This window comes from Leucoraja erinacea, chromosome 22, assembly GCF_028641065.1.
Source record: "Leucoraja erinacea ecotype New England chromosome 22, Leri_hhj_1, whole genome shotgun sequence".
NCBI lineage: Eukaryota > Metazoa > Chordata > Chondrichthyes > Rajiformes > Rajidae > Leucoraja > Leucoraja erinaceus.
Window position 1 is genome coordinate 8,429,429 of NC_073398.1, and position 25,352 is coordinate 8,454,780.

The 25,352-nt window shown below is 45.9% G+C and overlaps 1 protein-coding gene across 1 annotated transcript in view; it reads left to right on the plus strand.

Moving 5' to 3' along the window:
- Positions 1-25,352, plus strand: part of LOC129707688 (1-phosphatidylinositol 4,5-bisphosphate phosphodiesterase zeta-1-like) — a 70,667-nt gene that overhangs the window by 25,574 nt on the left and 19,741 nt on the right. Inside the window, exons 4-7 of the mRNA XM_055652884.1 lie at positions 594-738; positions 7,581-7,733; positions 22,669-22,851; positions 24,815-24,971. Of these exons, the coding sequence (XP_055508859.1) occupies positions 594-738; positions 7,581-7,733; positions 22,669-22,851; positions 24,815-24,971 (638 nt within the window). The remainder of the gene's footprint in view (positions 1-593; positions 739-7,580; positions 7,734-22,668; positions 22,852-24,814; positions 24,972-25,352) is intronic.

The window sequence follows — 25,352 nt, forward strand, 5'->3', positions numbered from 1 at the left end:
GGGCCAATTAACCTTCAAACACTCACGTCTTTGGCACGTAGGAGGAAACCCACGCGGTCATAGGGAAATCGTGCAAACTCCACACACAGGCATCAGGATGGAACACCAAACTCTGGCGCCATTAGGAAGCAGCTCTACCAGCTGCGCCACACCTAAATTTAGAGAATTAAAAATTTTGAGAAGTACGAATTGGAGAATTTTAAATTAGACAATCGCCAACGAGAACAAAATGACTTTTGTTTTATCACTTTTAACTGTAGAAAACCACAGCAAAAAGAATCAATGTAACAAATAGGAAAATACCTTTGTGTAGCACCTGTACCTTTAATTTAAAACCATTCTTATAAATTCAAAGTTTAGTATCAGGAAGAACACCCCCAACATGCTCCTGAAACGAGAGATGTAATTCTTTAAATCAGGTATATTGTGATTGTTTTACATGTGTTCTGGTTGTCACTGGTACAAGTTAAGTAACGGATTCATATTTTTGTGCAAGTCAGTGGCATTGTGTATTACCTGGGAAATGAGATGGAGAAATTTAAGATTGTTAATTCAGTTGAAGTCACATTATTTTTTCCTTGGTTTCTTCTAAGTGCTTTGAAGCGAGGCTGCCGTTGCTTGGAATTGGATTGTTGGGACGGTCCTGAAAATGAGCCCAGAGTGTATCATGGCTTTGCCTTGTCTTCCATGATTCTGGTCAAGGACGTCATTGAAGTTATTAACATGCATGGATTTGAGGTGAGCACAGTTTTGTTTAATAACCGGCAATTGTGGTAGCGGCACAGTGGCGCAATGGTAGAGTTGCGCCAGAGGCCCGGGTTCAATCCTGACGACGGGTGCTGTGTGTACGGAGTTTTGACATTCTCCCTGTGACCACATGGGTTTTGTGCTCCAAAAAGGTGCAGGTTTGAGGGTTAATTGGCTTCAGTAAGTTGTAAAATTGTCCCTAGTGCGTGAGTATATAATAGCATATAGTGATCGCTGGTTGGCACGGAACTTACTGATCCAGCGTGGCCAGCAGAGATCAGCAGAAGCTGCTGCAACAACAATGGGAGCTTGGCTGCAAGGAGAACCCAGAGAAAACATCAAGGGAAGCGGGGGATTCGGAATAGGCTGAAAGCCCAAGCCTTTCGTCCCCCTCTGCCCAGCATTCTTCTGGCAAATGTCCAGTCCCTGGAAAACAAGCTGGGTGACCTCAGGACGAGGGTCAGATTCCAGAGGGACATAAGGGACTGCAACATCCTCTGCCTGACTGAAACATGGCTGACCTCACTGATTCCGGATCACGTAATCTGCCCAACCGAGTCCTTCACTGTCCACCGTGCTGACAGAACAGAAGCATCTGGGAAATCCAAGGGTGGCGGAGTCTGCTTCATGACCAATAACAACTGGTGCAACCCTGGAAATATCAAGATGCTTTCCCGTTCCTGCTCGCCGGGCCTGGAGAACCTGACGATCTCATGCCGCCCATTCTACCTTCCCCGGGAGTTCGGCTCAGTGATCGTCACAGCCGTCTACATTCCACCGCAGGCGGACACCGACGTGGCACTATCGGCCCTACACGATGTGCTATGTCGACATCAAAACAAGTACCCGGATGCGGCTATGGTGGTGGCTGGAGATTTTAATAAATCAAATCTCAAGAAGGTCATGCTGAACGTCTACCAACACATCACGTGTGCCACCAGGGGGGAGAGAACTTTGGACCACTGCTACGCACCGTTCAGGAAAGGCTACAAGGCCATTTCACTCCCTCCCCTAGGAAAATCTGACCACGCTGCTATTTTCCTGTTGCCGGAGTATAAACAGAGGATAGTTCGGGAAGCGGTAGAGACGAGGGACGTAATGCGGTGGTTCGACCAGTCAGAGGCCACGCTGCAAGACGCACTGAGTGATGTCGACTGGAATATGTTTGAAGCAAGTTCCAGTGACGTCAGTGAGTTCGCGGAAGCAGTCACGGACTTCATCGTAACAGTAACCGACAACATCGTCCCCACGGTAAGGGTAAGCACCTTCCCGAACCAACAACCCTGGGTAGATAGATCTGTTCGTGTGGCCCTGAATGCTCGCACCGCTGACTACAACTTGGGCCTGGCATCGGGAAACATGGACGTCTACAAGGCAGAGTCCTACCGACTGCGAAGGGCGGTGAAGGACGCAAAGAGAAGGTACAGAGACAAGATGGAGTTACAGATGGAACAGCAGGACACCAGAAGCCTGTGGCAGGGGCTACTGATTGTAACCAACTACCGGAGCACCCCTCCCTCATCTGCAAGTGCCGGCACCTCCCTAGCTGACGACCTGAACTCCTTTTACGCTCGTTTCGAGAGGGGCAACACCACTCCAGGTCTGCCGACTATTGACAATACAGCCAGCGGGCTGGCTACCGAAGCTGAAGGGAGAATGTGCACACATTCTCGCTGTCCGAGCACGACGTGAGGAGGGCACTGACACGGGTGAACACGAGAAAAGCTGCAGGCCCCGATGGCATCTCGGGGCGAGTACTCAAGTCCTGTGCTACGCAGCTAGCTCCAGTGCTCACTACATTATTCAACCTCTCCCTGGACAAGTCCGTGGTCCCTGCCTGCTTCAAAAAAACCATCATTGTACCGGTACCAAAAAATGCCTCCCCAGCCTGCCTGAATGACTACCGTCCGGTGGCCCTTACCTCGGTAGTCATGAAATGCTTTGAGAGGCTGGTGAAGAAACACATCTGCGCCTTCCTCCCTCGGAACATGGACCCGTTGCAGTTCGCATACCGTCCGAACAGGTCCACGGACGATGCGGTCTCCCAGGTCTTGCACACCGCTCTCTCCCATCTGGACAGCCAGAAGGGGGGCTACGTGAGGATGCTGTTCATAGACTAGTTCAGCCTTCAACACGATAGTCCCCACCAGACTGGCCGGGAAGCTAATGGAATTGGGGCTCAACACCTCCCTGTGTGCCTGGGTCCTGGACTTTCTCACCGCCAGGCCCCAGGTAGTCAAGATGGGAGGGAATACATCGAAGTCCCTCACCCTGAGCACAGGATCGCCCCAGGGTTGCGTCCTCAGCCCCCTATTCTACATCCCTGTACACACATGACTGTGTGGCTAGGTTCAGCTCCAACTCATTAATTAAGTTTGCTGATGACACTGTGGTGGTGGGCCTGATCTCAGACAACGACGAGAAGGCCTACCGGGAGGAGGTGGCTGATCTAGCACTCTGGTGCCAGGAGAACAGCCTCTTCTTGAACATCAAAACAACGAAGGAGCTGATCATGGACTTTAGGAGGGCACATCATCCGAGGACGTACACTCCATTGAGGATAAATGGGGATCCTGTGGATAGGGTGAACTGTTTGAAATATCTGGGAGTCCACATCTCCGAGGATATGACATGGTCATCACACGCCTCAGCACTAGTGAGTAAGGCAAGGCAGCGCCTTTACCACCTCAGGCAATTGAGGAAATTCAGAGTGTCTCCGAGGATCCTCCAGTGCTTCTACGCAGCGGCGGTGGAAAGCATCTTGTCCGGGAACATTACCATCTGGTTTGGGAATTGCTCTGCTAAGGCCAAGAAGGCTCTGCAGAGAGTAGTGCGTTCGACCGAACGCACTATGGGAACTTCACTTCCCCCCTGCAGGAACTATACATCAGGAGGTGCAACTCCAGAGCCAACAATATCATGAGAGACCCCTTCCACCCCTGCAACAGACTACTCCAGCTGCTACGTGTCAGGCAAACGCCTCCGTTGCCATGCGGTGAGAACGGAGAGGTTGAGAAGGAGTTTCTTCCCAGAGGCCATAGGGACTATAAATCCCTATCTCACCAGGGACTAAGTCTACTGAACGTTTTTCCTTCCATTATTTATTATGTAAAAGAATATGTGTGTTATGATTGTGTTTATAGTTTGTTTGGTTGTTTGTCTTTTGCACAAAAGTCCGCGAGCATTGCCACTTTCATTTCACTGCACATCTCGTATGTGTATGTGACAAATAAACTTGACTTGACTTGACTTGACTTGACTTGGTGGGCTGAAGGGCCTCTTGGCTCGTTGTTTCTTGGTTAAAAAGTCCAAAGTAAAGTCCAAAGTCTGTGAACCCTCACTGGAAGGGCTGCCACAATAACATCACTGAAACCAGGAGTGGCGGCTTCGTGCAGTAAACCTTGATAAATCTGTGGAAATAGAGAGTAACGCAATGGCCACAACACTCATTCAACTTATGGGCAGAGAAATAAACAACCATGAGCACAGTCACAAGGAACTACACATGCCACAATAACATCACTGACACTACACATGCCACAACAACATCAGCCTTCAGCCTTCAACACGATAGTCCCCACCAGACTGGCCGGGAAGCTACTGGAATTGGGGCTCAACACCTCCCTGTGTGCCTGGGTCCTGGACTTTCTCACCGCCAGGCCCCAGGTAGTCAAGATGGGAGGGAATACATCGAAGTCCCTCACCCTGAGCACAGGATCGCCCCAGGGTTGCGTCCTCAGCCCCCTATTGTACTCCCTGTACACACATGACTGTGTGGCTAGGTTCAGCTCCAATTCAATAATTAAGTTTGCTGATGACACTGTGGTGGTGGGCCTGATCTCAGACAATGATGAGAAGGCCTACCGGGAGGAGGTGGCTGATCTAGCACTCTGGTGCCAGGAGAACAGCCTCCTCTTGAACATCAAAAAAACGAAGGAGCTGATCATGGACTTTAGGAGGGCACATCATCCGAGGACGTACACTCCATTGAGTATAAATGGGGATCCTGTGGATAGGGTGAACTGTTTTAAATATCTGGGAGTCCACATCTCAGAGGATATGACATGGTCATCACACGCCTCAGCACTGGTGAGTAAGGCAAGGCAGCGTCTTTACCACCTCAGGCAATTGAGGAAATTCAGAGTGTCTCCGAGGATCCTACAGTGCTTCTACGCAGCAGCGGTGGAAAGCATCTTGTCCGGGAACATTACCATCTGGTTCGGGAATTGCTCTGCCAAGGACAAGAAGGCTCTGCAGAGAGTAGTGCGTTCGGCCGAACGCACTATGGGAACTTCACTCACCCCCCTGCAGGAACTATACAACAGGAGGTGCAACTCCAGAGCAAACAAAATCATGAGAGACCTCTTCCACCCCTGCAACGGACTGTTCCAGCCGCTACGGTCAGGCAAACGCCTCTGTTGCCATGCAGTGAGAACTGAGAGGTTGAGAAGGAGTTTCTTCCCAGAGGCAATTCGGACTGTAAACGCCTTTCTCACCAGGGACTAACTCTACAGAACGTTTTTCCTTCTATTATTTATTATGTAAAAGAATATGTGTGTTATGATTGTGTTTATAATTTGTTTGGTTGTTTTGTTGTTTGTCTTTTGCACAAAAGCCCACGAGCATTGCCACTTTCATTTCACTGCACATCTCGTATGTGTATGTGACAAATAAACTTGACTTGACTTGACTTGACTTGATGCTGGAACCTTGAGCTAAACAAAAATTAGTTGGTCAGGCAGCATCTGTGGAGCCAAATGGGCTGATGACGTTTTGTTGTCGGGACCCTTCTTCAAACTTTTTGTAATCGGGGGGCGTGAGAAAGAGCTGGAGAAGAGAGGTGGGGTGGTGGGACAAGGCCTTGCAAGTGATAGGTGGATACAGGTGGGGGGGGGGGGGGGGGGGGGGGGGGGGGGGAGTTGATCAGCAGATGGCTAGGGTAAGTGACAAAGGCTCATAGAAATATAGAAAATAGGTGAAGGAGGAGGCCATTCAGCCCTTCGAGCCAGCACCGCCATTCATTGCAATCATGGCTGATCGTCCCCAATCAATAACCCGTGCCTGCCTTCTCCCCATATCCCTTGATTCCACTCGCCCTTGATTCCACTAGTCCTAGAGCTCTATCTAGCTCTCTCTTAAATCCATCCAGTGATTTGGCCTCCACTGCCCTCTGTGGCAGGGAATTCCACAAATTCACAACTCTCTGGGTGAAATAGTTTTTTCTCACCTCAAGTCTTAAATGCCCTCCCCTTTATTCTAAAACTGTGGCCCCTGGTTCTGAACTCACCCAACATTGGTAACATTTTTCCTGCATCTAGCTTGTCCAGTCCTTTTATAATTTTATATGTTTCTATAAGTACCCCCTCATCCTTCTAAACTCCAGTGAATGCAAGCCTGAAGGAGGGGTTGGCCTGAAACGTTGCCTATTTCCTTCGCTCCATAGATGCTGCTGCACCCGCTGAGTTTCTCCAGCATTTTTGTGTACCTCCAGTGAATACAAGCCTAGTCTTTTCAATCTTTCTTCATATGACAGTCCCGCCATCCCAGTGATTAATCTCGTGAACCTACGCTGCACTGCCTCAATCACAAGGATGTCCTTCCTCAAATTAGGAGACCAAAACTGTACGCAAAACTGTACGGCTCGAAGTGAAAAGGGAAGTTTCAAGTGAGGGAGGTTGATTGGTGATGGTGGACAAAGGCCAGAGAGGACAAAATAGAAATTAGAATCAACGCAATGAACTGCAGATGGTGCAGTCTTGACTAAAACACAAAGTGCTGGAGGAACACAGATGGTCAGGCAGTATCTTTGGGGGGGAAATGTACAGGGTTCATTTAATCCTATCATTGAAGAACTACAAACCACTATAATACATCATAACCATCATGAATTTCATGCCAATTTCAGAAATATATATTGGGGAATATCGGCATTGCCTATCAAATCCAGAATTTCTTGCTTATCCCTATGTGTGAAAGTTCTGTCCCACAGTACGAGTTCATTCCAACAGCTCTCCCGAGTTTGCCCTGATTCGAACTTAGAGATTTACGATAATGGCTGCTCGTTGGTACTCGGGGCTCTCGTGGACATTTTTAAACATGTTGAAAAATCTTCACGAGTCTTCCCGTGCTTACCCGCCGTTATCCAGTCTTCCTGAGTACCTGCCGTTAGCGTTACGAGCCGCTAAGAGCCGTCCCCGAGCTCCGACGTACCCGCTACGTTCATTCTCCGTGCTTACCACGAGTTTGATTTTTTTTAAACTCGGGAGAGCTCTTGGAATTAACTCGTACCGTGGGACAGGGCTTTAAGAAAGAGCTGCAGATGCTACATCAAAGATGGACACATCATGCTGGAGTAACTCTGTGGGACAGGCAGCATCTATGGAAAAAAGGAATAGGTGACGTTTCAGGTCGAGACCCTTCATCAGACATCAATATGATATTTATTTAAATCACCTTCAATCTCAATTTTATCCTACTTTTTTCTTACTCTCTGCTGATTTTCCACGATTGATCTATTTTTAAGTGGTTACTGTTTTCATTCTTTATAGTTCAAGGAATGACTGGTTTATTCAGCTTCCTTTGCTCATAAACATAGAAAATCTTGTGAAGATACTGTTGTAAAGAATATTTTGATGCTCTTCTTGTCTGTTGTGAATGTTGGATGCTGCATTTCTAGTATTATTTGTGGACACTACAAAGTGTACAAGAGTTATTGACTCTGACAAGTTGACAGAAGACCACTGTGTGTTTCTTGATGATTCCAGCTTGGTTTTGCGGGCTGATGAACTTGAGTTGTGGCTGCATCTAATTTTCTGTTGTTATTTCTTTCATAGACATCCGAATATCCTTTGATACTTTCTCTGGAGATTAACTGTAACCCCATTCAACAACGGGTAATAGCCAACCATCTGGTCAATATCCTGGAAGATAAATTAATCCCCATGAACTATGCAGACGATGACCCAACTCAATTATCCTCTCCTGAGGTAGGAGTGATCAGTCATTGGTGGTGATCTTCATAACATCATTGCTAACTTGGTCACGAGGCATGGGTAAGCTAATATGAGCCATATGTAGACCAGAGACTGAGATCGTGTCTGAAGAAGAGTCCCGACCAGAAACATCACCTATCCATTTTCTCCAGTCATGCGCCATGTTCTCCGGTGAGACAGGAGAATGGGGATGACAGATGGCACAATGGGCTAAGTGTTCGGCTGGCGACCGGAAGGTAGCCAGTTCAAATCCCGCTTGGAGTGCATACTGTCGTTGTGTCCTTGGGGCAAGACACTTCACCCACCTTTGCCTGTGTGTAAATGTAATGTAATTATGTGAAGCACTTTGGGGTCAATGCAAGTTGACTAAAAATGTGCTATATAAATAAGATTATTATTATTATTATTATTATTATTATTATTAGGAGGGAGATTGAATGGCGGAGTAGACTTGATGGGCCGAATGGCCTAATTCTGCTCTTATCACATGACTTTATGACCTGCTGAGATACTGCACCACTTTGTGTCTTTTTTGTAAACCCGCATCTACAGTTCCCTGTGTCTCCAGTGCTAATCGGATTATTCTACCTTTTGACTGTCAGGAAAAACAATCCTTTTCCATTATGTATTGGAGCACACACAATATTTTAATCTTAGTCATTTTAAATGGGTAGAGGCAGAGGAACTAAACTGACCCACAGACAGATACAGGGTGGCTCAGTGGCACAGCTGGTAGTGCTGCTTCCTCACAGCACCAGAGGCTCGGGTTAGATCCTGACCTCGGGTGCTGTTTGGGTGGAGTTTGCACGTTCTCCCTGTGACCACCGGGTGCTCCGGTTTTCCTCCCACGTGCCAAAGATGTGCGGGTTTGCAGGTTAATTGGCCGTCTCGAAATTGCCCTTAGTGTGTGGGGAGTGGATGAGAACGATAACATAGAACTAGTATGAACGTGTGATCGATGGTCCGCATGGACTCGGTGGGCTGAAGGGTCTGTTTCAGTGCTGGATCTGTAAACTGGGTTTGCCTTCCTCATTGCCATAAACATGAGGGCACCATTTAGCATCAGAGGCAATTTACAAGTTTTATTATTTGACCAATCTTAATGCTTGGCAAAACAAGTAGATAGAGTGATAAAGAAGGTGTACGGTATGTGTAGGAAGGAAATGTAGACGCTGGTTTCAGGGCTGCCAACTCTCATGCATTGAGCGTGAGACTCACGTATTTGATGAAATTCTCACGCTCTCACGCTGATGACGGAAGTTCGCACGCTCAAAATATTATTTTTAAAAAGCATATAACTAAATAAATAAAGCCACACACTTCCATACTCACCAATGAGAATAGTTTTCTGTCGGCGGATTTCCCGTAAAGAACGAGCAATTTCTCCGGGGCTGCGGGGATGAATCTCGGGCTATGGCTCCACTCCGATGCCCGACCCCCGGGCCACTGTCCATCACCTCCCCCGGACCCCTGGGTCACTGACCCTCACCTCCCCTGGACCCCAGCTGGACACAGAACACCTGGGCCGGCCCGCATTCCCGGGGAGGGGGGGAGAGAGGGAAATGCTCCCAGGACATCGCCAAGTCTCCGCTCACTCCGGGTGTTGTCGCCGCTTCACCGACACACTCTCACACACAACCTAACACACACCCTTACACTGCACTGGCACACATACGGTTTAATGGGATATGGGCCAAATGCGGAGAAATGGGACTAGTTTAGATGGGGCATCTTGATCTGCATGGACAAGTTGGGATGAAGGGCCTGTTTCCAAGACTATGACATACTGTAGAAATGGTGCAATTTCTCTGGACAGGATTCAGGGGCATTTTATGAATATATTTGCAGGGTTGGAATTTTTTTTTTCACTTTGAAGAAAGTTTTGATGACAGGGATTGTATTCTCTGCAGCAACGGAGGTGAAGAAAAGACTTAGTTGAGGTGAATAATATTATGAGAATAGGACCTGTTTCGCTTAACAAAGAGTGTAGGAAGGATGGTGGTTTAAACTGAAGATAGACACTAAAAGCTGGAATAACTCAGCAGGATAGGCAGCATCTCTGGAGAGAAAGAATGGGTGATGTTTCGGGTCGGGACCTTCAGACTGAAGAGGTTGAAAACCAGCCATAAAACACAATGACTGGTGATGTGTGTTATCCAACTAAGGGCAGAAATCAGAATCATGTATTCATCTTTATTGACGTGACACCATAATAAATATATTACAGAAAAAATAATTTAATGGGGTGGCACGGTGGCGCAGCGGTAGAGTTGCTGCCTTGTAGCACCACAGACTCAGGTTTGATCCTGAATGCAGGTGGTGTCTGTACAGTATTTGTACATTCTCTTTATGACCACATGGTTTTCTCTGGATATTCCGATTTCTCCCACATCTGAAAGAAGTGCAGGTTTGTAGGTTAATTGGCTTCTGCATATTGTCCATGGTGTGTAGGATACAACTGGTGTATGGTAGATTGCTGGTCGGTGTGGACTTGGTGGGCCGAAGGGCCTGTTTCCATATATATGTTTTACATGTATATCTTAATTTCATTGAACCATATATGGTTGAGTATGTGGCATTATTTTTGTCTTGATTCTATAGTCAAAGGGTAAGGTTGATTGATTTCTTTGTGCAGAACAGTGATGGAAGTCTGACTCCTCTTGCCTTGTTTCTATGTTTTTGTTTCTCTATATATATGTATAACAGCATGAATTATAATCTGATTTCCATATATGAATATACTAAAGTCATTCATGTGCTACACCTATTGATCAGAGCCTGGCTCTACTGTGGAATGTAATTTAGCCTAACCTTATTCATACTTAATCCAATTTGAAGCATAAATGTTGCATTCAAGTGTAAGTTAAAAAACTCGCTACAGTATGCACCAGATTGCACAATTTCAAGCTGAAAAATGTAAAAGCTGTATGGTCGTGAGAGGTCACCCGTGATATGTCGCCAGGGGTCGCCTGTATGGTCGTGAGACGCCTCCTCTGGTCGTGAGAGGTCTCCAAAGAGTCGTAGCGTCTTTCTGGTCGCTGTTGAATTTTCAACATGTTGAAAATTTTGGCGACCTATCACGGGTGCCGGCAGTCACCTGAAAAGGTCGAGTAAGTGGGACAGGCCCTTTAAGAGGTGGAGGTTGAGGGAGGTGGAATGCAGAAACAATAGGGTGATGTAGAATTATTGGAACAGATGGGAAAGAATCTCACAATGAAACAGTTATAACGATCTCAAGTGTTAATTATCCCAATGTGAAGTACCGGCTGCAGATTAAAAGAAGGCTGGTTTTGGAAATACAAGGAACTGCAGATGCTGGAATCATTACTGAAGCACAAAGTACTGGAGTAACCCAGCAGGTCAGGAGGCATCTTTGGAGAACGTGGATAAGTGGTGTTACGAGTCGAGACCCTTCAGAAAAGGTCCCGACCCGAAATGTGAGCTATCCATGTTCCCCAGAGATGCTGCCAGCCTGACCCGCTGAGTTACTCCAGCACTTTGTGTTCATACCAATGGCAGAATCTTTGGAGGAAATGGACAGACGACATTTCAAGTCAGAACTCTTCTTCAAAATGATTGTAGTATTGGGGAGAAAGCTGGAGAAGGGAGGTGGATACAGGTGGGGTGGGTGGGTTGATTAGCACGTGGGTGGAGTAAGTGGCAAAGGCTGGCGGTATAAAGGAGACAAAAGGTTGTCAGATAAGAAGAGAGAGGATTGAAGTGTAAAGTCAGAGGGAGGGATAAAGGAGGAAGGGAATGCGGGGGGGATGAGAAAGGGTTTGGAGAATTGGCTGTGCACCAGGTGTGGGGTCTCAGGAGGGGGGGAAGGGGGATTCTTAACATTGGATAATTCAATGTTCATTCTTTAGAAACAAATAACTGCAGATGCTGGTTAGTACACAAAAAAACACAAAGTGCTGGAGTAACTCAGCTGGTCAAGCAGCATCTCCGAACATGGATAGGTGACGTTTCGGATCGAGATCCTTCTTCAGCTTTCAGAAGAAGGGTCGAGACCCGAAACGCCACCTATCCGTTCTCCAGAGTTCCTGCCTGACCCGCTGAGTTACTCCAGCATATTGTGTTTTTTTTAGTTCAATAATACCAACGAGCAACCCCGTAAACCCGAAAATTGTCAAGAATGCGAAACTGACCTCCATCTGGGGCGGTTAAATGTGATTATTATGGACACATACAAGATGGAGAAACATGTGGAAGCAGAAGAGCGATGGATTCACGAGGAACACAAGATTCCTAATCTGAGGAAAGACATTGTTGCCATAGAGGGAGTACAGAGAAGGTTCACTAGACTGATTCCTGGGATGTCAGGACTTTCATATGAAGAAAGACTGGATAGACTCGGCTTGTACACGCTAGAATTTAGAAGATTGATTGGGGATCTTATAGAAACTTACAAAATTCTTAAGGGGTTGGACAGGCTAGATGCAGGAAGATTGTTCCCGATGTTGGGGAAGTCCAGAACAAGGGGGTTACAGTTTAAGGATAAGGGGGAAATCTTTTCGGACCGAGATGAGGAAAACATTTTTCACACAGAGAGTGGTGAATCTCTGGAATTCTCTGCCACAGAAGGTAGTTGAGGCTAGTTCATTAGCTATATTTAAGAGGGAGTTAGATGTGGCCCTTGTGGCTAAAGGGCTATGGAGAGAAGGCAGGTACAGGATGCTGAGTTGGATGATCAGCCATGATCATATTGAATGGCGGTGCAGGCTCGAAGGGCCGAACGGCCTACTCCTGCACCTATTTTCTATGTTTCTATATTTCTAAGATGCAGAAGTGGGAACAGGCTAGAAGTCTGAAATCGGAGGAAAGGTCTCAACCCAAAATGTCACCGATTCCTTTTCTCCAGAGACGCTGTCTGACCCACTGAGTTACTCCAGTATTTTGTGTCTACAGTTGGAATCGGCCTTTAGGGTTTCACCACCTGGTTCACCACTCAATACAATCATTGCAAAAAACTAACCACTGGAGGAACTCAACAGGTCGGGCAGCATCTGTGGAGGGAGATGAACCGACAACGTTTCAGTTCGGAGCACCTCTTCAGTTTAACCCTCTGAGTTCCTCCAAAGGTTCATGTTTTTGCTTGAGATTGCAACATCTGCAATCTCGTGTGAACCTATTTGGTTGTTCTTTTACCTGGATGCCTCTTGATCATGCTGATTAAATTTGCCTTTTACCAATAATATCTGAATTTGCCAGTTTTGCCTCAGGAGAATAATTTGAACAGCTGCTGAGAACCTAATAGGGAAACAGATGTAATTATCCCACACATAACCCACCTTTTTTCCCCACCCCACTGCCCTGGGCCCACATAGACTCACACCTATTTCTCCCCTCCACCTGTCCTTGCACCTACAATCTTTCCTCTAGCTTCACAATTCACAACTCCTATGGGGACGAAGGCAAGAGAATGGAGATGAGAGGGAATAATAGATCAGCCCTGATCGAGTGGCGGAGAAGACTATGCACCGAATGGCCTAATTCTGCTCCTGAGCCTTAAGGTCTTACATCTTCAATCATTTTGTCACACACCTTCTGTCTTTTCATCTCTGACCTTTGTCCAACCATCAGCCGACCAATAAACCCTCCTCACCTGCATCAGCCTATTACCTGCCAGGCTTTGTCCTGCCCCTCCTCTCTTCCAGCTTTCTTCCCCCTCCCTACAATGTCTGCAGAATGGTCCCGACCCGAAACATCATCCATCCATGTTCTCCAGAGACGCTGCCTGACCCGCTCAGTTACTCCAGTGTCTTCTCAGATATAACGATCCTTTCACACCGGTACCTATACGAGTGCTGTACCAATCAGACAGCCTCCACCTACAACTAGTACCATCGAACAGATCAAAAGAGGAAATGGCAAAAACTAACCATCTTGTAGAATGCATAGGAGATCCATAAGAAATAAAATACAGGACGTTAAGCTGAACAGGAAGTCTGAAGAAGGGTCCCGACCCAAAACGTCACCTATCCATTTTCTCCAGCGATGATGCCGGACCCGCTGAGTTACTCCAGCACTTTGTGTCTATCTTAGGAAAGAATATAGGACCTACTGAATTAAGGAAGGGCATCAGCATTCAGGGCATGAACAGTTCTACTGTAAGAGTCAAATAGCGTTAATTGTAGAGTGTAAAGTACCTGCAATTAGACTGTATGCTAAATTCCTCCATGTCACTGTATATAATCACACAGGGGAACAGAGAACAGTAATGTTTGTTCAGAATTTATGACTACAGAAAAATCAGACTGATTGCAGAGTATAAATATTTAACACTGCAGTGTATAAAATAGAGTGGATATAGAGGTGAAGGAATAGCTGTGCTCCAGGCTGTTCGAAAATAGTGACTCCACCTCGTTAAAAAGGAATCAAAATGAGCAGAGAAATGTTTTAAACAAAACATGCATCACCCTAAACGAGTAGTCTACAGGTCTATGGACTGGTTTATGGTGCAGTGGTAGAGTTGCTGCCTTACCGTGCTTGGGAGACCCCAGTTCGATCCTGACTACGGGTGCTTGTATGTACGGACTTTGTACCTTCTCCCCGTGACCGCATGTGTTTTCTCCGAGATCGTTGGTTTCCTCCCACACTCTAAAGCCGTACAGGTTTGTAGGTTAATTGGCTTGGTATCAGTGTAAATTGTCCCTAGTGTGTGTAGGATAGTGTTTGTGTGTGGGGATCGCTGATCGGTGCGGACTCGGTTGGCCGTAGGTCCTGTTTCCGCGCTGTATCTCTAAACTAAACTAAATAGCGGTAAGTTGAGAGAATTGAGTTAAAGTTATGGAATAATAATTATGAAGATGATGGGAAGCAGAAATGTGTGGACATCTTGACTGCTTTGACAGCCAAACAAAACACAAATTGCTGGATGAACTCAGTTGCTCAAGCAGAATCTGAGTAGGGAATGGACAGACAACATTTCGGGTCATGACCTTACTTCAGACTGATGGAGTACGGGGAAGAAAGCTGGAAAAGAGAGGTGGGGGCGGAACAAAGCCTTGCAAGTGATAGGTGGATGCAGGTGAGGTGTGGTGTGTTGTGCGGGGGGGGGGCGGTTCATCGTCAGATGGGTGGAGTAAATGACAAAGGCTGGAGGTGAAAATTCAACAAAAGGGCATAAGATAAGGAGAAGAGTGAAATGTACAGCCAGAGGGAGGGAGGTGGGTGGAAGAAAGGGGGAAAGGGTAGGTGGGGAGGTGAAAAAGATGGGATATAAAGGCTATGGGGGTGTCGGGGATAGGAGATTAGCATATCAAGGTGGGGGAAGGAGCAGGTTGACGGGGGGGAGGGGGGGGCGAAGGATGTGTGGGAGATGGCGGGACAATGTTTCCTCTCTTTGTAGCTCTTTCAGCAAAAATGATTGACTTGCCAAGTGGCTAAACACCCTGCAATCTCTCCATTTGGATGGTAAATATATGGGACAGTTTTTCCAATCTCTTGGAAGTCCCCACCATCCTGCTCCATGAGACACATTCTCTTCCTCTTTCCCCTTCCCTCTATTAAGCTATGGATTAAAATTGCTTATATTTGGTTGGTAGAGTGGTGCAACTGGTAGAGCCACTGCCTCACAGAGCCAGGGACCCGGGTTCAATCCTGACCTCGGGGTGCTGTCTGAGTGTGGAATTTGCACGTTCTCCCTGTGATTGCGTGGGTTTCCTCCGATTTTCTCCAACATCTCAAAGACATTCCGCGCTGGATCACTAAACATGCGGGGTTGGCCTCTGTAAATGTGTAAAAAAGTGGATGAGAAAGTGGGATAACACAGAACTAGTGTGAACTGGTGATCGATGGTCAGCATGGACTCGATGGGCCGAAGGGTTCATTTCCATGTTGTATCTCTAAACTAAATCTGAACTTTAAATACTAGCCTCCCCAATCTTCTGGTCGAAGATTCACCGCCATCTGTAAGAATAAATACCTATGAAGATGGGTCACAAACCGAAACGTCACCAATGCATCTTCTCCAGAGATGCTGCCTAACTGGTTGTTACTCCAGCACAATGTGTCTTTTTTCTGTAAACCAGCATCTGCAGTTCCTTGCGGCTACAAATTCCTATGCATTACCGTTTTCAATAGCCAGTTCCTGATCCATGTAGTAACTAAGTTCTCTTTTTCAAGACTCTCCCACCAGTGGAATCATCGTAACATTGATTCTGTCATGGCCCCCTTAGGATGGAATATATTTCAATAAGGTTACCACTCATTCTTCTAAGCTCCAAATAATGCAGATGACCCTTTTTAGCATTTCTTGATGGGGACGAACCTCTCATCCCTGTGAATCTCTCTGGACTGCATCCATTGCTATCATTATTAAGCTGTATTAAAATTCGATGGACCAATTACCTACCATTTACTTAGCAGATGGCCTCGCTCCCAGAGCTCCTTCTCTCTGCCTCCTTTAACATCATTAGGCATTCATGGACTCCAAAACCTGTGAAGAGTGATATAATTCCTGCAAGTATTCTCAACATTTCTAAGCGTTGCCATGCCCACACCTTTCGCCTGCGCTTCCCCACGGCTGTTTAAATACATAGCGGGCACACACATGGAGTTTAGTTTAATTTAGTTCAGTTTAGTTTAGAGATGCAGCGTGGAAACAGATCCCTCGGCCCACTGTGTCCGCGTAAACCAAAGATCACCCATTCACACCAGTTCTTGTCCTACACACTAGGGCCAATTGACCTACAAACCCGCACGACTTTGGGATGTGGGTGGAAACCGGAGTACCCTGAGGAAACCTACTCAGTCACAGGGAGAACGTGCAAATTCACATAGACAGCACCCATAGTCGGGATCAAACCCAGGTCTCTGGCACTGAAAGACTGCTGATCAATTGCTGCGTCACTGTGCCTCCCCAAGTATACACTGTCCCAAAGGATAAAAAACAAATTCAATTCTCCCAGCCTTAGCTCCCATCACATGGGGTTCCCTGACAACTCATTTCAAGTCATAAAGCTGCAAAATTTATCTCTCCCTGTGGCACAGATGCTGCTATTATGTTACTACATCAAAATTAAAGTGTGTGAAATACAATGTGCTGGATGAAATCAGAGGTTCAGGCAGCATCTGTGGAGTGAGTAACTCAGCAGGTCGGGCAGCATCTATGGAGGGAATGGACAGACGACGACTTGGGTAGGCACCATTCTTCAGACTGATTGAAGTGTGGTCGGGCTAATTAACATGCAGAGCTACAGAAATGAGGTAGAAATGAGATTTGGGATCCCATTGTGACATCATTGTAACGTTGAATGCTGCTGACAGGCAGGGCAAGTGGAAAAGTGGTTTGAAAAGTGTTTTTTGTAAAATTTTAAATGTCATTAACTTGCAAAATATAACATAAATCCGAACGAAACTTGTTTCTTTTACATCACAAGACAATGTGAAGTGGGCCCAAATTTGTAGCACTATCGTGTACCATTTTGGCGGGGTTTTAGAATATCAACAAGATGAGAGTTTTTGTAAAATATAGATTATAAACTCTCATGAATATAGGTTGATTCAAGCTGAAAGGCTAGTCTTCATATCAAAGTTCAGTCCTGTCTTTATTTGACATGGGGTTAAAGAGTCATTGAGCTACAGAACAGAAACAGGCTCTCTTCTAAATTTGTCCATGCCATTGAAATTGCCAAACAAAGCCAGTCCCATTTGCCTGGGTTTAGCCCATATACCTTATGTTCATTTCCGAGCTGAATCAAATTAATTGTAACCAAGCCCTTTGGCCCATCAAGTCCACACTAACCATCGATCACGCATTCGTACAAGTTCTATGTTAACCTACTTTTCCTTCCGCTCCCTACAAACTAGGGACACTTTACAGAGGGCCAAGGGCGCTGAGTTACTCCAGCATTTTGTGTCTATCTTTGGTTTAAACCAGCATCTGCAGTTCCTTCATACACGAGCTTTCATCTGAACTGTTTGTGTGGCTCAGAACTACAACAGGTACTGTTCGAGAGCCATTCCATAACTCAACCGCGCGACTGATAAGGATTTGCGAAGGAGTTAATCGTTGAGTTGTCCAAAGGTTTAACTAGATTGGGTGATCATGTAAGCCAATGCATTCTTAAACTAACTGTGAGCACCCAGTACACAGCTGAGCTCATTAAACAAACCCATGGGAGAATCTGACTCTCTCACAGATACTTAACTCATATTCAATGTCCATAAGTCTGCGGAGATACTGATTTTTTTCTCTTACCAGAACTGGAAGCTGCACAATGGCGCAGCTGGTAGAGCTGCTGCCTTACGGTGCCAGAGACCCGGGTTCAATCCTGACCTCGGATGCTGTGCTGTGTGTCGACTTTGATTGTTCTCCCTGTTTCCTCCGGTTTCCTCCCACATCCAAATACATGCGGGTTTGTAGGCTAATTGGCCCTCTGTAAATTATCCCTAATGTGTAGGGAGTGGATGAGAAAGTGGGATAACATACAACTGGTGTGAGAGGGTGATCCATGGTCAGCGTGGTCCCGGTGGACTGCAGGGTCTTGTCCATGCTATATTGCTAAACTAAACTAAACTAAATATATCTCCTGTACAGTTATTATTCACCTCGCTGTCTGGTCAAATGTCATTAGCTGATAGATTAAAAAGAGAGTTAAGAAAATACAGTATAGATTTTTGTGTTTTTAGAATCCTGAGGACATCAGGATCCAAAATGTCCTTGGGGTAATAGTACCTAACCTCGGATTATATGGATGACACAAGGAATTGTAGACACTGATTCCCAAAGGAAGACACAAAGTTCTGGCGTAATTCAGTGGGTCAGGCAGCATCTCCGGAGAATGTGGATAGGTGACACTTTGGTTTGGGAGTTCTTCAAAATTTGGCAGACTAGCAGGGGTTGGAAGACCTACTGTCAAATCCTGAGCCCGAATTTGCCCTTGACTGTTTCTATCCCTCCATCTTCCACCCTGCAACACCTCCCAAAGGGGTGCAGGTTTGAAGGTTAATAAGTTCATGTGATAAAAGCAGAATTAGGCCATTTGGTCCATCGTCAACTCTGCCATTCAATCATGACTTATTTATCTCTCCCTCCTAACCCCATTCTCCTACCCTCTCCCATAACCCCTGACCACAGCTTAATTTACCTCTGTAAATTGCCCCAAGTGTGTAGGGAGTGGATGCAAAAGTGGGATAACATAGAACTAGCGTAGACAGGTGATCAATGGTCTGCAAGGACTCGGTGTGTGGAAGGGCCTGTTTCCATGCTGTATCTTTCAATCAATTGGCGCCGTAGGGAAAAGTAAACAAGGAGTTTTCAGCTTCAGAATGCCACCTACAGTACATCTGACATCATGGGCCTTTGAAGAATATGAAGGGATACTTATGGTGGCATGGTGGCGTAGCGATAGAGTTGATGCCTGGCAGCGCTTTCAGCGCCAGAGACTCGGGTTCGATCTCGACTACGGGCGCTTTCTGTATGAAGTTTACGTTCTCCCCGTGACCGCATGGGTTTTCTCTGAGATCTTCGGTTTCCTCCCACACTCCAACGACGTACAGGATTGTAGGTTAATTGGCTTTGTATAAATGTAAATTATCCCTATTGTGTGTAGGATGGCGTTATTATGCGGGGATCGCTGGTAGGCATGGACTCGGTGGGCCGAAGTGCCTGTTTCAGCGCTGTATCTCTAAACTGAACTAAACTAAATTATTTTCACGGAGGTGGTTAATAGCTGGGGTAGGTCACAACAAGGGGTATCTTGTAGTCAAAATTGTGACCTCTAATGTGAAACCGAGATACAGTTGTAGGGAGATGGGAAAAGTAGCATCCTGGAAAAAGATTAAACGGTCCACCATTCTCCCAAGTGCATCTAGTAAATGATTAAATTATTGAATGTTATCAATTTATTCATTAGTCATTCGGAATAATGGCATGGAGAATTATTGAAGAGAAAATATGAGGAGCAGACGGAAGAAAAATTAATTGGATATCTAGTTTTATGTCCTTTTTGTAAATCAATAAAACATCCCACCACCACAAAATTAACAAAATATTTTTTTTTTAACTTCTTATTTCCACCAATTTCTTTCAACGCGATTCTTTAATCCACTTAAAGCCAAATCTTCACATTTGGATTCTGGAGGTATAACGCAATCATTATAAAACAGATGGTTTCATTGAGTTATAGGCCATAGTTTCTTCAATGTGATTTACTTTGTTCGTATACACACAGCTGACTTTTAGAGGAGATAATACTAAAGTTTTTTTAATATTAATTTACGGGGTGTATAAACACATAAAAAAGCATCACATGATCTTAATAGCCTTGCTACCCTCATAATTGATTTTCTAAATGGCTAATATTGGTAATAGCAGTGTTTTCTCCCCGTGATGTTATGCGCTGGTAAGGTGTACCGGCCGACAACTCCAAAACTTATTTTCAATTTTTTTAAATTTTAATATTACAGACGACTTACTAAAGTTTGGATTGTAAAATGTATTTAATTAGGCAGTCAGGCTCTTAAACAGCCGAGGCAATTTATAGGGACGCAATCTGTCATAGACACAAACAGTAAGGAACGATATGCTTACTGGCAGACACAAGGATCTCCAAATGCTAGTTTACAAGAAAAGACATAAAATGTGGGAGTAACTCAGCGGGTCAGGCAGCATCTGTGGAGAACATGGATAGGTGACGTTTCACAGAGTGCTGGAGTAACGCAGCAGGTCAGGCAGCATCTGTGGAGAACATGGATAGGAGACGTTTCACAGAGTGCTGGGAGTAACTCAGCGGGTAACTCAGCGGGTCAGGCAGCATCTGTGGAGAACATGGATAGGAGACGTTTCACAGAGTGCTGGAGTAACTCAGCGGGTCAGGCAGCATCTGTGGAGAACATGGATAGGAGACGTTTCACAGAGTGCTGGAGTAACTCAGCGGGTCAGGCAGCATCTGTGGAGAACATGGATAGGAGACGTTTCACAGAGTGCTGGAGTAACTCAGCGGGTCAGGCAGCATCTGTGGAGAACATGGATAGGAGATGTTTTAGGTTGGGACCTTTCTCAGTGTTTGTGTACCGGGAACCTTTGGTCTACAACTAAAGCACCGGGTTTCTTCCCCCCTGCTCCCATCGGTCTGAAGGAGGGTCCCGACCCAAAACATCAACTGTCCATTCCCTCCACAGATGCTGCCTGTCTCGCTGAGTTACTCCACCACTTTATGTTTTACTCAAGATTCCAACATCTTGCAGTTCCTTGTTTTTTCATTTTACTGGGTATTACTATTGGTATTATTGTCACATACTGTATACCAAGATACAGTATAACGCTTTGTTTGGTTGCTATCCAGTCAATAAGACCATAAAATATAAGAGCAGAATTAGGCTATTTGACCCACCAGGTCTGCTCCACAGTACGATCATGGCTGACTTATTTTTTTCCCTATCAACCCCATTCTCCTGCCGTCTCCCCGTAACCTGGTGGTCACAGTGGCGCAGCAGTAGAGTTGCTGCTTTACAGTGAATGCAGCGCCAGAGACCCGGGTTCGATCCCGAGTACGGGTGCTGTCTGTACGGAGTTTGCACCTTCTCCTCGTGACTTGCATGGGTTTTCTCCGAGGTCTTCAGTTTCCTCCCAAGACTTGCAGGTTTGCAGGTTAATCGGCGTGGTGAATGTAATAATTGTCCCTAGTGGGTGTAGGGTCGTGTTAATATGCGGGGATCGCTGGTCGGCGCGGACCCGGTGGACCTGTTTCGGCGCTGTATATACTGTATATACTGTATTTACTAATCAAGAACCTATCAATTAAATCCACAGAATCACACCATATCTGAACATAAACAAGTCATGCACAAATACATTTAGTACAAAGAGAAAAATACTTGAGGGTAGAACGTGGTGTTAGTATGCAAGTACAACAAGCAATTAGGGAGTGTAAGAAAAAAAAAAGATTATCATAAGGGATAGGAGAAATAGGCCATTCAGGCCATCAAGTCTACTCTGCCATTCAATCATGGCTGATCTATCCCTCCCCCCCCCCCCCCCCCCCCCCCCCCCCCCCCCCCCCCCCCCCCCCTTATGTCTTGTAAACTCTTATAAACTTATGTCTTGCTAGTGGATCTGAATTTAAAAATAGGGATGTATTACTTTAATCAAATAGGGAGTAGATGAGACCAAATGGAGAGTCTTAGTACAGTATTGGTCCTTTTATTTAAGGAAGGATGAAAAGGCATTGGAATTTAAGAGGAAGTTTCCCTGACTAATATATGCAAAGGACATATTATTTTCCAATGAGAATCCATCCCTCTGGGCATGGACCTGGCCCAGTGATGAGAATACAATAGAGTGATGATGATAGGTTTGATTGAATTGATTGAAATGTACAACACGGAACCAGGCCCTTCGGCCCAGCGAGTCCACGCTGCCCATTGACCATGCAATCACACTAGTTGTGTTTTTTCACTTTCTCATCCAGTCCCTGCACACTAGGGGCAATTTACAGAGTGACTATTAACCTACAAACCCACACGTCTTTGGGATGTGGTAGGAGATCGGAGCACCCGGAGGAAATCTATGCGGTCAAAGGGAGAACATGCAAACTCCACACAGACAGTACCGGAGGTCAGGATCGAACCCGAGTTTTGGAGCTGTGACGCAGTAGCTCTACCAGCTGCGCCACTCTGCCACCCATAGACTATCTTGTGTAGCATGATTATTAAAGCAGAGAGTGGTGGGGGCCAAGAACGCGCTGCCAGGGGTGGTGGTGGAGGCTGACACAATATCGGTGTTTAAGAAGCATTTGTAAAGGCACATGGATATGCAGGGACTGGAGGGATATGGGTCACATGCTGGCAATGGAGATAAATTTAACCATCTCCTCTGGTTTACTGCAAAGGGCCTGTACTGTTCTATGTTCAATGTTTAGTTTTGAAAGGCCCATATCCCGATTGAATGCTGCATGTATTTATTTTTTTCCTTTTGCAGGAGTTAAAGCACAAGGTATTGATCAAGTGTAGGAAAGTCCGAACGTTGAGCTGCACTATGTCTTCGATATGGCACCTGGTGGACGAGGAGGAGGGACAGACCAAAGAAGAGTTCGATCCCGAGACGGAGTCGGAGGTCGTGAGTGTGGTCCCCTCGGGAATCCGGGCTTTCAGGATGAAGAAGGTAGAGTCTGAGGTGGTGCCTTGTGACTGGCCCTCACCACCACAGTGGAGAGAGTGGGTGGCCGGTTTCATTGTCAGGGGACTAGTGCTACACTAGGCTTCAGAGAATGGCCTCACTGAGTGGTTTGGGAAGTGGGGAACGTGGAAAGCATGGAGAGGGAATGCCGAGGGCAGGGGGGTGGGCTGGTCGTGGAGGGGAGGTCCAGGTTTGGAGGGGATGAGTGCAGGGGGTAGTGAAAAAGAGGGTTCATAAGATCATATTTGGCCGTTCGGCCCATCGAGACTTCTCCGCCATTCAATCATGGCTGATCTACTTTCCCTCTCAACCCCATTCTCCTGCCTTCTCCCCGTAAACTTTGAAACTCTTACTAATCAAGAACCTATCAATTCCCCTTTAAAAATATCCAATAACTTGGCCTCCACCGCCATCTGTGGCTATGAATGCCTCAGATTCACCACCCTCTGGATAAATAAATTCCTCCTCATCTCTATTCTAAAGGAACGTGCTTTTATTCTGAGTCTGCGCCTTCCTCTGGTCCTAGATTCTCCCACTAGTGGAAACATCCTCTAAACATCCACTCTATCTAAGCTTTACTTTATTCGGTAAGTTTCCATGAGGGACCCTCTTCATCCTCATAAACTCCAGCGAACCCAGGCCCAGAGCCATCAAACGCTCATCATATATTATCCAAACATACCTGGGATCATTCTCGTAAATCTCCTCTGCACCCTCTCCAATGCCAGCACACTTCCTCAGATATGGGGCCCAAAACTGCTCACAAATTCCATATGTGGTCTCCCTATAAAGCTTCAGTATTACATCCTTAATTATATTCTAGGCCCCTTGAAATGAATGCTTTGCATTTGCCTTCCTTACCACCAACTCAACCTGTAAATTAACCTTTTGGGAATCCTGCACCAGCAATCCCAAGTCCATTAGCACCTCCGATTTCTGAATCCTCTCACCATTTAGAAAGTAGTCTACACCTTTATTCCCACTACGAAATTGCATGACTGTACACCTTGCTACACTGTATTCCATTTGTTAGTTCTTTACCCACTCTCCTAACCTGTCCAGGTCCTTCTGCAGACTCGCTGCTTCCTCAACACTACCTGCCCCTCCACCTATCTTCAAATCATCCGCAAACTTCCATCATCCAGATCATTAACATATAACGTGAAAAATAGCAGACCCAACACTGACCCCTGCAGAATACCAGAAAAAACTCAACGGGTGCAGCAGTATCTATGGAGCAAAGGAAATATGCAATGTTTGGGCCAAAACCGTTCTTCAGACCTTCTTGAGTCTGAAGAAGGGTTTCGGCCCGAATCTTTGCTTATTTCCTTCGCTCCATAGATACTGCTGCACCTGCTGAGTTTCTCCAGCACTTTTGTCTACCTTCGATTTTCCAGCATCTGCAGTTCCTTCTTAAACACCTGCAGAAATACCATGTCACTGGCAGCCAACCAGAAAAGACCAGCTTTTTATTCCCACTCTCTGCCCTTTGACAGTCAGCCAATCTTCTGTCCATGCTTGGAAAGTAGTACATATCAGTGTAATACGTTTGATATTAGTAGTTCAGGATCAATCCAAGGTTTATACTTTGACAAAATAAGGCACAGACTGCTGGAGTAACTCAGCGGGTCTGGCAGCATCTCTGGAGAACATGGAAATAGATGATGTTTTGGGTTGGGACCCTTCTTCGGACTGATAGTGAGAAGGGGGAGGAAGCTTGAAATCGAAAGTGGACACCTGAAAGAAGTGGGAGCAGGACAAACCCTGATGAATGATAGTCTGAAGAAGGGTCTCGACCTGAAACGTCACCCATTCCTTCAATCCAGAGATGCTACCTGTCCTGCTGAGTTACTCCAGCATTTTTGAGTGAGTTCTTTTTTCACAAACCAGCATGTGCAGTTCTTTGTATCTCGTTTGTATTTCGACATCTTACAATTTCCCTTTGCAGAAAAGAAAGGTTGGACTTGCAATGGAATTCTCAAACGTCATAGTGTATCTAAAGCCGGTTGAATTTAAGGACTTCACACATTCAAGGAGCAATCAGCTGTTTTATGAAAGTAATTCAATTTCAGACCAGACGGCCATGAAGCTAGTAAAGCAATCGGGTAAATGTACATATGTTATGATCAATAGTTTATCATTTCTCCTGAAGTTTATGTAGTGATTAAAAATACGGCGTGCAATGTTTTCAATGTTTCCCTCATCTTATCTCGGCTGTAGTCTCAGCTGCTGTTGGCTCTGTTTTTTTATATGTATGTTGGGCAATGGCGAATTCATGTTTCAGAGTAGGCGGTAGGCGGCGCGACTCTGGTCAGCAGCGGCCTCTGCAGCCTGTCCGCGTTTTTATTATTTTTTTGTCTGTGTTTTTATGTAGTTTTTGTTATTTTATGTTGGGGTGTGTGTGGGGGGGCAACTGGGGTGTGGGATTTTAAATCTCTCCCTGCACTGGAGGACCTTTTCTCGTTGGGTCTCACGTTGGGGCCGCA